This window comes from Chanodichthys erythropterus, chromosome 18 (genome assembly GCF_024489055.1).
Source record: "Chanodichthys erythropterus isolate Z2021 chromosome 18, ASM2448905v1, whole genome shotgun sequence".
Classification (NCBI taxonomy): Eukaryota; Metazoa; Chordata; class Actinopteri; order Cypriniformes; family Xenocyprididae; genus Chanodichthys; species Chanodichthys erythropterus.
This window is the reverse complement of record NC_090238.1, coordinates 22,526,042-22,540,599: the sequence shown is the minus strand read 5'-3', so window position 1 is coordinate 22,540,599 and position 14,558 is coordinate 22,526,042. Positions and strand designations below refer to the sequence as shown.

The window sequence follows — 14,558 nt, the reverse complement described above, 5'->3', positions numbered from 1 at the left end:
TGCGGATGTCATGCTCCAAGACGTGGGTCCGCCCAGGCTGGGGGGAGAACACATCCGAAAACTGACTGACCAGGTGTTGCAGCTCCGACTTCTGGGCGGCGGAGAGTTGGGGATCCATATCAACAACCACGGGAGTCGAGCTGGTGTAGGCCGAGAGCTGGGGCCCGGTCCCGACCCAGCGCTTCATAAGGTTGACGTGGTAGAGCTGATCCTTCTTCCTTTTACCTGGTTGCCGCACACGGTACGTGACGGGACCGACCTTTTCTGTGACGGTGTAGGGACCTTGCCAGGTGGCCAAGAACTTGCAGGCGGCCGTGGGAACCAGCACCAGGACGTGGTCTCCTCGCTGGAACTCCCGTGGTTGGGCCGCCCGGTTGTAATATCGTTGCTGCGCCTGTTGCGCCTTGACGAGGTGTTCCCGGACAATGGGCATAACTCGGTCGATTCGCTCCCTCATCTCGCGCACATGTTCGATGGTGGTCCGGTGTACCGCCGGTTGTTGTTCCCAGGCCTCTCGGGCAACGTCCAGCAGACCGCGGGGTTGTCGGCCGAAGAGCAGCTCGAACGGAGTAAAGCCGGTGGAGGCCTGAGGGATCTCTCGAACCCCGAAGAGTACGTAGGGGAGCATTTGGTCCCAGTCCCGCTTATCTTCGGCCGCCACCCGGCGCAACATCTGTTTGAGGGTCTGGTTAAAGCGTTCGACGAGCCCGTCGGTCTGGGGGTGGTGCACCGTGGTGCGGAGCTGTTGGACTTTCAGGAGTTTACAGACATCCGCCATCATCCGGGACATGAACGGGGTGCCCTGGTCAGTCAGGATCTGGGAGGGGATGCCAACCCGGCTGAAGAGGAGGAACAGCTCCTGGGATATCGCCTTCGTGGTGGCTTTACGGAGGGGAACGGCCTCAGGGTAACGGGTGGCATAATCCACGATGACGAGGATGTGTTCATGCCCCCGGGCGGACTTCGGCAGCGGCCCCACCAAATCCATCCCAATCCGTTCGAAGGGCACCTCTATGATGGGCAGCGGTATCAGCGGGCTGGGGGGAGGTGTCCGAGGTGACGTCCGTTGGCACGTTGGGCAGGCCTGGCAGAATCGTCGAACTTCTGCCTCTAGGCCCGGCCAGTGGAACCGGTCGCGGAGACGCTGGATCGTGTTTTGGGCCCCCAGGTGGCCTGCCATCGGATGGGCATGGGCAATCTCGATCACTGCCTCCGTTTTGCTGCGCGGGACCACCAGCAGGGTTTTCTCCTCCCCCCTCCGCTGGGCGACACAGTAAAGCAGGCCATTGTCCACGACAAAATGTGGCGTTGGGTGGGGTGCTGGCTGAAGCTCCTTTCCTTCCGCAACCCTCACCTGCCCCCAACAGTGCTTAAGGCGATCGTCCTCGTGCTGCTCCTTGGAGAAACCCCCGGCTCCAGTCACCTGCTGGAACAAATCAAAATAGAGGTTATGAGGTGGACGGGGTGACTCACCGCCTCTGGGACTGTCGGAGGCCAGCAGCACGGGACGTCGTCGGGCTTTCCTGCCGGGCTTCCGGGTTGGGCGGTTCCCAGCAAGGCTGGCAGGCTGAGTGACGGCGGCGAGTAGGCGGTCGAACCCTGGCCAGTCTCTTCCGAGAAGGACCGGCACTGGTAGATCCCTGACGAGCCCGACGTCTACTGGCCAGGCACCGATTGACGCAGCGATGTTAACCCACCGCGCCGGCACTTCTCTGGTGTCGCCGTGCACACAGGTAATGGGGAGCTTAGTCTTGGCTTCGGCCCGTGGGGGTAGGATCGATGTTTTGACCAGGCTGACCGCACTGCCAGAGTCCAGAAGGGCGAGGAATGGGCGGCCGTTTACTTTCACCTCCACCCGCGGCGCGTTTTCTGTGTGAACGGCGCAGCCTGCCAGCCAAGGTCGTCCTGGGGAGCGGGGTGCTTCTGTGGGCATGGGCTCATCCTGTGGGCCGGGAACCCCCGGCCTGCTCACCGGTCGCTGTGTGCCCTCCGGCGCGCGCCGCTCCTGGACCACCCTTCGGGGGAAACGGTGGCGCTCTCTCCCCTACATCCCGGTGTTGGGTGGCCTCCGCCAGCTCTATGGCCTCGACCAGTTCATCCACGTTGGCTGGGTTCCGCATACCGGCTGCCTGCCGTAGCGGACGGGGAAGGGCACGCAGGAGGCGGTCGACCACAACGCGCTCCGCTACCTGGTGTACGGTGGGACCCCCGGCCAGCAACCAGTGTTGGGCCAGTCGGGAGAGGCTAGCGGCTTGAACCCGGAGCCGGCTGCCGCGGGTCAAAGGTCCACTCGTTGAATAGCTGGGCAGCGCTGATCGGAGACAGCCCCATTCGGCCCAGGATCTCCTTCCGTAAGACCTCGTAGGAGGTACTTTGTTCCGGGGGAAGCGCGAAGTACGCACGCTGAGCCTCTCCCGTGAGCAGTGGGGCCACGATGCGTGCCCATTCCTCCTCGGGCCACGCCTCCCGCATGGCAACGGTCTCGAACATCTGGAGATACATCGTTACGTCATCATGTGCCGTCATCCTGGGTAATAGCTGTGTTGCCTGGACACGGGGGTCAGGGGGCGGAGTTCGCGGGGCTGTGGCGAGACGGAGCGCGGCCAGCTCACGGTCGGTTTCCCCCTGCCGGGAGGCCATGTGTTCCATAATTTGCTGCTGGCGGATGCTCACCTCAGTGAGGTGCTTCAACAGCTCTTCCATCGTTGGAGGAGGAGCGCCACCTGAGGAACCAGAGAAAATACGTGAGGCAAAGAGAGTGGAAAAAACAAACAAAAAAAACAACCAAAGCAAACGAGTTCAATAATAGAACGCCGTGTGAGGTGGGGTCGTCTATGTCCTCTTCACTGTACTGCCCGCATTCTCCACCAGTGTGACGGGGTGAAGTAGGACACGAGTCGAGGATGGAGGGTAAGTTCCCCGAAGGGTGGTTTTTATTCAAGTAAAGGGTGGTTTGGTGCTCGGTGCTCAGCTTCCTTGTTTTGGGTGCGCTGGTGCAGTGTGGGTCCGTGCTCTCCTGTGGGCGTTGGGGCTGGCGGTCACACGCTGCTCTCTGTAGGCACAATGAAAGAAAGGGTTAGCCGAGTCTTGCGGAGACATCTCTCACCTCTGTGTTTGCTTGCAGGGTTTAAATGAGCAGTGCTTGATGGGACGCAGGTGTGGCCACTCAGCCCGTGATGAGCAGGTGCAGGTGTGCCTGCTCAGTTTCCAGGGCGACGCTGATGAGAGCTCGGGACACGCGTCACAATATATATATATAGCATGTGGATAGATAGATTAGATAGATAGATAGATTGATAGATAGATAGATAGATAGATAGATAGATAGATAGATAGATAGATAGATAGATAGATAGATAGATAGATAGATAGATAGATAGATAGATAGATAGATAGATAGATAGACTAATAAAATTGTCTCTTCATTTTCAATGGACATCAGTATATTAAGTATATCACGTCTGGCAACTTGAAAAAAAAAAGTGTTTCATTGGGGTCTATAAAAGTTAAATAAAGATTTAATGATCCATTAGTATTTCACAGATTTCTATGTACACTAATTATATAAAACTGTACTGTTAGTACACCACAGTTAGCCTATACAAATGAACTAGATCTATTCATTTCTTTCCATTCTAAGGTATGGAAACTGATGTAAAAGTTTAGGCTTAAAAGATTTCTTATCCTGTTGCTCCCTCTAGAGGACAATACTAATATCACAGCCTTCATCTTTCAGCTGAAATTAATTAAATGCTGCTTAAGTTTTTCAGTCAATTAAGAACAGTGGGTAATTTTCTCTCTCTCTCTCTCTTTTGTTATTGTTTGATTAACATTAAGGAGAACACAAACAGCAGCAGGTATATTAAGCTTCTGTCACTTTAAAAAAAGCCTTCTTCCTCTTCTTAAAATAAGAGGAAGAAGAGATTCTGGAAGTGGCCCACTCTCTACTTTCCTAGAACTACAAAATACGACCTGGTTCAGGCTGAGAAAGACTGTAAGAATGAGGTAGGATTATACCATAAACTTTTCAACGGTAAAATCACATGAACATGTCATGATAACGGCTGATTGATGACTGAGAAATCATGTCAAAAGTGCCCCTAAATGAGAAACAAATCTAATTTGAGATTGCATTTTTTAAATTCATATAATTTATTTGATTTTACACATAGCTCCAACTTATGAAGCCCCCCTGCTGCTGAGGAACTGCTAAAGCAGGATCTTTTTATAGAAAAGCAGCCATTATAAAGTTAGCCACAAGCTGGGTGAAGGAGGATTTGGCTCTGTGTATGCAGGGACTCAATGCAAGGATGGACTTGAGGTTTAATTTTTTTGCCAACAAAACTTTGCATATCTGTTCATGACTGGTATGATATGACCTCTGTGTACATGCTAATTGTTAATACTCTGTTTTGTTGATCTGGTGGCTGTGAAGTTTTCACTGAAGACACCAGACATGCATATATCAAAGTGGTGAGTAGCCTGCTTCGTCTATGTTAGTGCTACTCAGTCAGTGTTTTCTACGGTCTTATATTCATCAAAAAAATGTTTCCAATTTGTTTATATTATTTTTCAATTGAAGATTAGTGTCAGCGGTGGGAGTAAAAACATCTGTAATACCATTGCGTCATCACTAGATTCCTATATAGCTCTCTATAAAGAGGCTTGTAAATTCTATAGTTGTTTTTAGACAAACTACTATCAGGTTGGATTTGGATATACATTTAGGCATTCTCAAAGACTACTTTTTTTGTTGTTTTTTTTTTTTTACTACATTTTAATACAGTCAAACCTGAACACAAAGACATTTTGCTTCATATTTCATTAATTTCCTATGGCGGTCATTATTAGCTGCCACAAAAGTCAAACTCTGATACCATTCTGATGAAGTATCGATTTTTAAAAATTCCCAAAAAATGTTCCCAGTCTAAATTGACTGAACATCAAAGTGTTAAACGTTACGATAACCTTGCGGTTACATTTCAGTGAGTCTTTACACGTTGTTGTATTTTCACACTAACATCTTTCAACCATGGGCTCACACAGAGGATGCTATAAAACAGTCAACAAGTACTGAAAGTAGCAAGTATTTATTCAAGGTAAAATTATTTACATTGTAACCAAAGACAACATCCTGGAAAATGGTACAAATTGTTTTTTCCTTTAATATATATATTTATATATAATATTTATATACTTCTTGTTATTGTACTTTTACTTTTATCTAAAATAATGCAATAAAAGGGAGGGGGGAAGGGGTATAAAATAAAGAAAATTCAGATTTGGTGATTTGAAAGTATTCTAGCAGTCTAACATCAAATATGTACAGAAATATTTACAATTAAAAGAAAAAAAAAATAAAACTTCAGATCTGAAATTAACTTATCGTAAAACTTGTTTCAGTTTTACAAAATAGAACAAGCTTTACTCCATATGGCTCTGCTTCAGTAAAGATCTGAAAGGAATAGAGGACACTTTTGCTTAGTTCAGTCTGAAAAAGATTTTTTTTTTTGTCTAAGACCTTTCAGCAGCATCCAGCCATTCTGCAAACACACACGGGATGAAATAACAATTTAAAGAAACATTTTCCTGAATATCATCAAAGGTAAAGAAAAACAATAATTATAAAACAATAAATCTCCATTGTTCTATTATATTAAAATCAGAGTATAATTAAATTAACAGAGGATGAGTCATTCATGAACCCACTAAAACATTAAAACAATTTTCAAGTGCTGTCTTTTTTTCCTTTTTAACATTAAAATGGGGCTCACAATGCACAGATTACAAAACTAATCAAAACAGATTAAAAAGGAAGATTTTTTTTTTTAATCATGGGTAATGTCAGCTGATGATTCTTCACAGAAAAATTAAAACCAGTGGATGATCAAAAAAACCATGAAAAAAAATAAAAATAAAAAAAAACAGAAACCTCTGCAATTCTTCCCATAAAATCATCAACTTCTTGCTTACGGTTATCACTGTGTAGCTTTAAAAGAAATCTACCATAACAGATTGTTTCAGTATACAGTCATGTGAAAAAGAAATTACATCCTTTTTAACTTTTTGGTTTATATCAGGACATAAAAAAAAAAAAAAATCATCTGGTCCTTGGCAGGTCTTAAAAATTAGTTAAATACAACCCTGATGAACAAAACCCTATGACATATCACACTGTGTCATTATTTATTTAACAAAAACTAGGCCAAAATGGGGAAGCCATCTGTGACACCCTTACTGCTTCCATAGGAATTAAGAGAGTAAGTAGCAGTCAGGCACTGCTAATCAAATGCCCTGAATTAAGTGATCATCAGCAAGTGTGACCAACTCTATAAAATCAGAAGTTTTGGCAGTTTGCTGGTGTAGAGCCTTCAGGTGTGTGTTAACACAATGCCAAGGAGGACAGACACCAGAAATGATCTTAGAGAAGCAATTGTTGCTGCCCATCAATCTAGGAAGGATCACAAGGCCATTTCCAAACAATTTAACGTCCATCATTCTACAGCAAGGAAGAACATTTACAAGTGGAAAACATTCAAGACAGTTGCCAATCTTCCCATGAGTAGACATCCCAGCAAATTCACCCCAAGTTCAGACAGTGCACTGCTCAGAGAAACTACAAAAAAAACCAAGAGCTACATCTCAGACTCTACAGTCCTCAGTTAACATGATAAATGTTAAAGTTCATGACAATACAATTAGAAAAACACTGTAGTATGGCATGTTTGGAAGCATTGTCAGGAGAAAGCCTCTTCTTTCTAAAAAAGAACATGGCAGCATGGCTTAGATTTGCAAAGTTGCATCTGAACGAACCACAAATCTTCTGGAACAATGTCCTTTGGATAGACGAGACCAAAGTGGAGATGTTTGGCCATAATGCATAAAGCAAACAGCATATCAGCACAAACACTTCATACACCAACTGTCAAACAAGATGGTGGAGGGGTGATGATTTGGGCTTGTTTCGCAGCCACATGACCTGGGCACCTTGTAGTCATTGAGTCGACAATGAACTCCTCTGCATACAAAAGTATTCTAGAGTCAAATGTGAGGCCATCTGTCTGACAGCTAAAGCTGGGCTGAAATTACATATATTATATATATCTTCCAAGGGGTTTTTTCCTTCCTAGGACTTTTTTCCCATTGCTAGCACGTTGGGTTTTTCTCCTAGGGTTTTTTTTTCCACCCCTGGGAGTCAGCCGACATTGGCTTACTGTAGCACCATCTTGTATATGTTACATATTACCACGCTTGTTTGTACAGCTTATTTTTAACCACTTCTCTTTTTTTCTGTGCTTCTAATATGTGAAGCTGCTTTGAAACAATTACCAATTGTAAAAGCGCTATATAAATAAATTTGACTTGACTTGACTTGAAATTGGGTCATGCAACAGGACAATGAACCCAAGCAGACTAAAATGGCTGTAAAAGAAAATAATCAAGTTGTTGCACTGGCCCATTCAAAATTCAGACCTAAACCGATTAAAATTCTGTGGCGGGACCTGTGTATAAACAGATGCCCACAAACCTCAATAAACTGAAGCATAGAAGAAGAATTTCTCCACAATGATGTGACAGGCTGATAAAGTAGTAGTTATTGCTGCTAAAGCTGGTTCTACAAGCAATTAAATCATATTATTTTGTCACACATGGCTTCTCCATTTTGGCTTTATTTTTGGTAAATAAATAATGACAGTGTAATGTCATGTGTTGTTCATCTGAGGTTGTATTTACCTAATTTTAAGACTTGCTAAAGACTAGATGATTTTTTATTATGTCCTGATACATGAAAACAGAGAATTTAAAAGGGTGTACTTTCTTTTTCAGATGACTGTATGTGAAAGAAACAATGACAGTGAAAAATTCTAAGTAGGACAGGAAAATTCAACTTGATTTGATTAATGCATGCTTGTTTTCATGTTTGCAAGGTGTTTGTCTTTGGTTCATCAGGCATCTTAGGCTTTATTCAGACTGCCAACCATTTTTTTTTTCTTTATTTATTTTTTGCCCAAATCCCCAGATGATAATTTTTTTTGCAGTCAAAAGTTTGGAGTTTGTAAGAGTTTGCCCCCCACACAAATTAATACTTTCATTCCTCAAGGATGCATTAAATTGATCAAAAGTGTCAGTAAAGACATTTATAATTTTAAACAGATTTCTATTTTGGAATAAATGTTGTTCAATGCTGATCAGAGAATCCTGAAAAAAAGAAAGTATAACAGCAATATTAAGCAGCACAATGGTTTTCAACATTGATAATAATAAGAAATGTTTCTTGAGCACCAAATCAGCATGATTTTGGAAGGATCATGTCACAAAATATATATAATATTTTTCACATTATTACGGTTTTACTGTATTTTTGATCAAATAAATGCAGCCTTGGTGAGCATAACAGCAGTTTTGGGGCGCAGTATATTCGTGAATGCTTAAAATGCCTTTACTATAGACTATGTGAGATGTCATGAGAAGAGGCAAACTTTCCAGTTTCTACAGCAATCAGTTATTGTATGAGAAATTATTTTGGGATTGTGCTGAAGCTTACATCATTACTGATGTAAATACAGCAGATACTGACTGCACTGTCTGAACAAACATTGTGCAAACACTCAATCCTAAAACTGAACAAAGCCTCAGATCTCAGTGTTTGAAATATCAATAAGTTACTAGGTTTAGTGTAAATCTTTACACTACAAACAAGGACAACTAGCTTAAAATCATTTGTTTCAAAACATAGCTTAGTTTTTGTTTTACATGGGGATCAGTGCTTCAAAAACCAAATATTATGCAAACACACAGCTGAGTGAGTGAGTGAGTGTGTGTGAGAGAGCATGAGAGAGAAAGACAGCATTTGAAAAAGACAATGTAAAAACAAGCAAAAAGAAAGAAGAAAAACCCCCACAAAAGTCTCTGCAGTGAGTCACTCAGGCGACGTGACCGTAGTGACGCTTAACCATCTTTACCACCGGAACTGCTGTCTCTTGTCCTGAAGGGCCTAAGGCACGTTGCCAGGTCCAGATTATCCCACGGAAGAGGGGGAACTGCGACACCTCTGCTAACAGTGCTCCAAATAATCAATCACCCGTGAGATAGATTTCTGTCCTGTGGTTCCAACAGAACACTGATAATAGGGAAGAAAAGAGAAGAGTAAAGTACTGATTTAAATTTCACTGCACAGACAGAGCACAGCAACATATTTTCTGTCATTAATGGCCCCATACACCTGGCATTACATTGACCAGATCACAACTGGATAGCACATTAAAAGCCAAGAGCAAATACAGACAAGACGCACTGTGATTGGTCCACTGAAACCATAGTTGGACACTTTTTCATTATAGCTGCACTACAATTAATCATCTTTTACTTAATTTTCGCCATGCTGTCATTTTCATAGGTCAGTAAAATATTGTAACACTTACGATTTTTAAATGTGGAATGCAAGGTGCAAAAGTTTTGATATTGTTGCACTTACCGTCAGGTTCATGAAATTAAGGAATTTTCTCAGCATTTCAGTCATGATAGAGAAATCTCCCTTAGGAAGATTTTCCCGTACGGTTTTCACATTCATCTAAGAAAGAGACAGAAAAGATAAAATAATTAAATGTAAATAAATACGTAACAAAATAGTAAGCTGATTAGTAATTCTTTTTAAAGTATTCATCAATTATTATTCATTGCATTTTCATTCTTCATGTCATTATCATACACTACAATTTAAAAGTTTGAGGTCAGAACGTTTTTAAAAAAAAATGTTTTTGTTCACCAAGGATGCATTTATTTGGTTAAAAATACAGTAAAACATTAATAATGTGAAATATTACTACAATTTATATTTAAAATGTAAATTATTCTTATGATGGCAAAGCTGAATTTTCAGCATCATTACTCCAGTCTTCAGTGTCACATGATCCTTCACAAATCATTATTAATATGCCGATTTGGTGCTCAAGAAACATTTATTATTATCAATATTGAAAACAGTTGTGCAATTTTATATTAATAATATAAAAACAGTAAATTTCTTTACTGTTACTTTTGATCAATTAAACGTATTCTTGATGAATAAAACTATTAAAGGTGCTCTAAGTGATCCTGGGTGGAGTAACTTCCTGTTGAAGTGTTGTCAAACAAAACAGAGGCTAGCTAGACCCTTCCTCCTCCTCCTCCTCCTCCTCCTCCCCCTCCCATCCGTGCTTCCTGAAACAGTCATGGACGCGCATTTAAAATCATTCTTGTCAGTTATTGGCTGAAGCATGTTTATTATGGTTCGCGGTCCAGGCTGCACCAGTTTGTTTTTATTGCTGTTTTTGGAGCTTGTGGCGACTACAGAGACCGCGTTTTTTTACAGTGTGTTCAGGGGACAGGCAGCTAGCAGAGAGTGAGGAGATGTTTGCTGTATGTGACAAAAAAATGTTTTGGCCTAAAAATGTGTGACATCACTTAGAGCACCTTTAATTTAAATAAAAAACCTTTACCCCAAACGGTAGTGTAGGTTTATCACACTTTGGTCATCTTCCGCCTTTGGATTTTGTATTTTACAACACTTTTTACTGACTTAATTTTGCTTTTTTTTGTCACTGATCAACAGAAAAATACAATAATGTCAAACATATAAATAGCCTAAATTATCAGTGGTATGATCATGTGTGTGTAAATCACATGGCTTCAATTGATTATAGTACAAATAAACCTCTATCTGCAACTTCTGGCGAGTCATTATTGTGGCAGAACATAGACCATGAAGATATAAAGAACACTCCAAGCATCTCCATTAAAAAGTAATTGAAAAGCACAAGGCAGGGGATGAATACCAGAAGATTTTGAAATCACTGAATATCCCTGGGAGTACTGTTAGATCAGGTAAAAAACGGAAAGAGTATTGACGCAGCTGTAAATCCCCCGACAACCCTGAGGGAGCTACAAGCTTCAGTGAAAGAAATTAGAGAGTCTCTGCAGAACTGTTACCCAGGTGCTTCACTTCTCACAGCTTTATGGGAAAAAAACGTCATGACATCTTGGCTAGAGCTTTCCAGAAACCACGTAGGAGACTCTGAATCCAGCTGGAGATAGTTCTGTAGACTGATGAGATCAAAACCAAGTTTTTGGCCATCAGAGTAAACATAATGTTGTGGGTAAGCTACACACTGAGCATCATCAGAAACACACCATAACCACTGTGGATCATGGTGGTGACAGCATCATGCTGAGACGATTCTCTGCATCATGCCCATGAAGGCTTACCATGGTCAGATGAATGCAGAAAAAAAAAGAAGGAAATTCTGAAGGAAAACTTGCAAGACACCAGCAACCTAAGAGAAGATTTGTTTTGCAGCAAGACAGTGAAATCAAGCATAAAGCCAAAGCTAGTGGAATGGCTTAACAACAACAACAATAATACTCTGAAGCAGCCAAGAATCCAGACTTTCAATTGAGAATTAGTAAGTGGACCTGAAAAGAGTAGTTTCTTCTCACAATCTCAGTGCAAAAATACTTGTAAACGTGAATACTTATGCAAGTAATTATTTTATGTTAAATAACTGCAATAAATTGACCAATTTGTAGAAATTTGGTTTATTTTAAATATTTTTTGTTGATCAGTGCCCCCCCCCAAAAAATAAAAAATTAAATCCTTTTTGGTTTAAAATGAACCAACTGCTCTCTAGAGCACCTAAAGAGCGACAGGAAGTGATGCTCACCGGACTCTCCTGACATAGGCACCCAAGTAGAAGAGCTGAGTATGACGCCACAATGCTGTCCTCCATGTGTTTCCCAGCATGCTGCAGGGCTGAAAAAGAAAGACAGGAAAGTAACATAAAAGCTTGCCCTTTAAACTGATTCTCAGCTGGTTTGGCCATGGAACCACATTCTCCCACTGTAATTAATAGGCAACCTAATTTTGCAGAAATTTGAACCAAGAAAATGTATTTAAAAAAAAAAAAAAAAAAAAGGTTGATACAGCCACACACAAGTAACGTCCCACTTTACATAATGGAAATGGCAAGATGCCCACAAACTCTAAAAATGCAGTATAACCAGCGGACCAATTTTTTTTTTTCACAGCATCTGAAATGCTGTTTTGGTTATTCTGAAATGCCTGAGCAAAGTCTGTCGTCGAATTGGTTCGGTATAATTACTTCCCAGAACAGTCTTACACGACTGCGCTCCCAAACAGCAGGCATCTGCCTCCGAAAGCAAGATAACGTGTTTATTGCATCTTGTCTGTACACTCTGTCACAAATAATTTATTAATTAAAAAAATTATTATATACAGTGGATTTTCTTACTTTTCTTAGAAACAGTGCTTTATTCGCAAATGTTTTATGTGATATTCCAATTTTGCGATATTCTAAGTTAAATTTGCAACTTTGGATGGAAACATAGCTACCAACACTGATAAATAAACAGTATAAGCGAAGGCTATTGAATAGCAGTCACAAACTAGTTAATACAATCTAGTAAGTAAGTTGGCATGAGCCACCATAGTCATCAAAAATATAGAAAATAGCACAAAGTGAAAATAAAGTGGTATTTTGGGTTAAGATTATAGAAACAAGAGTTACCATGGTAAATACACAATACTAACGTTAACTGCTAATATGGACAGTGATCCTGATGAATAGAATGAACATCATACCTGCAAGCAAATTCTTACCAGACGTACCACATAATTTATTGGTACTTTTTGCTAATTTCATGACTTGCTAATAGACAACGTAACCACGACATTATTGTTCTCTTTATAAACAATATAGTGATATACAGCATATATACATACATAGCATAACGTCTGACATGAATGGAAAGTTTGTTTTTCTGAGGCGAGAGAGACATTTTGTAACAAGCCAAGAAAATGTTAGAATAATGATACTGACATATAACCTGACAACATCTCATCTGACAGCAACTTAAAACTGCGTTTGACAGAAGTAAAAGGCTTTCATGCACATCTTTCAAAGTAAAAGTCTTGAATTCGAAAAACATTTAGAGTTACGTTTTGTGCAGTTGTTGTGATAGTTGTTTCTTTGACTACACACTCCGTCTCCCACTCAAAATGACCCACTTTTAGGTCGTGACCCACCAGTTGAGAAACACTGCATTAGAACACACAGCAGCGCACAACACACAAATTACAAAAGAATAGGGGAAAAAAAAGTATTATGTTTATGGAGACAATGTTAATGGCATAATTTATTGTCAGTTAAAGCCCAGTCATATTAGAGATTTTTTACTGAAATTATGGCATCAAAAAAGGCAGACTGTCAGTGATTGTGAAGAACCACTTATACAGAAAACACGCAGAATTCACACAACACCCTTACGCAAAATTCTATATAACTAGATTTTGTCTGCAAAAACTTTGCCAAGCATCTGTAAATGTGACCGTACCAAGTTGAATCCAAACAAGTGTTTGTTTTATATCATCAATACATCAGTGAATAATTGCTACCTTTATTGAGGTCAAGCTCCTCTTCCTCCTCCTCTTTCTTGTCATTTGTGTCGTTGTCGTTGTTTTCAGAGGCGACCCACTGGATCTCTCCGGATGTTTCCTTCCACTCTCCGCTCTGGTCTGCCTGAGATTTGGGCGCCTCACTTATGAGATCATCAGTCTGCGCCTCAGCTACCACAGCTGCTTGCTCCCGTTCAAGGAAGAGCTGCACACACAGAAACACTTGTATTAAGTGTCTAATAAATAATCGGATTTAAGGATAAACACCTGAAGGGCCATATGAAACCATCTCGCAGGTCAGACGTAGAGACTCCTGCTACAGTCACCTGAACCAGAGCAGCCAGGGCATTTGATGACTTTAGTGTCGTAGGTCCCTTCTTGCCCTCTGTTTTATCATCCACAGTCTTACTCTCCTCCTCTCCTTCTGTCTTCACGTCGTTCTCCGTCTTCACGTGTACCTCTGTCTCCATCATGTAGCTCAAGTCCAGCTCCATTTCCACCAGATAGTGTCTGTTTCTGGCACTGTACTCCACCAAATTTATCAGCAGACCCAGACCCTGCGCACAGATAAAACGCTGTCACAACCACTCACTAAGTCTCGGCACACTTCCTGACACCGGCACCTCAGTCTTAAGCAGACACTACACTAACAAAAGACAATAGAACCCATTATAATCAGTTATATTGTCTACACTCGATGCGGCATGGCGCGATGCGACGTGACATTTTTCCGACAGGAAACGGATTCCTCATTCTATTTCCTTCTGATGTATGATCCAAGTGCTTTGCGATGGTCAGTTTGTCGCATTCAGCGTAGACAGCTTTTAGCTGTTGCGGCACGATACGAAAAAAGTCGCGTCTGGCGTAGACACTGTGTAAATAACAATACCAGTCAGTAGTACAGAGTACAAACTGTGACAGTTGTCTTTAGCAGTGCTGAGGGTAACGCATGACAAGTAACTTGAGTTACGTAATCAGATTACTTTAAGTAACTAGTAAAGTAACATTACGTTTTCAATTTACATCAAAATATCTAGTTACTTTTTCAAATAAGTAACGCAAGTTACTTTTTCAAATTTATTGACTGACAGCTCTCCTGTCTCCATGT

At 41.7% G+C, this 14,558-nt stretch overlaps 1 protein-coding gene across 1 annotated transcript in view; it reads right to left on the bottom strand.

Moving 5' to 3' along the window:
• Positions 1–5,093: 5,093 nt before the first annotated feature.
• The window catches only part of wapla (WAPL cohesin release factor a), a 28,313-nt gene continuing 18,848 nt past the window's right edge, over positions 5,094–14,558 (bottom strand). The window contains exons 16-20 of the mRNA XM_067367267.1: positions 13,777–14,007; positions 13,451–13,655; positions 11,700–11,788; positions 9,476–9,571; positions 5,094–9,121 (exon numbers count right to left, since the gene is read on the bottom strand). Of these exons, the coding sequence (XP_067223368.1) occupies positions 9,056–9,121; positions 9,476–9,571; positions 11,700–11,788; positions 13,451–13,655; positions 13,777–14,007 (687 nt within the window). The 3' untranslated portion in view covers positions 5,094–9,055. The remainder of the gene's footprint in view (positions 9,122–9,475; positions 9,572–11,699; positions 11,789–13,450; positions 13,656–13,776; positions 14,008–14,558) is intronic.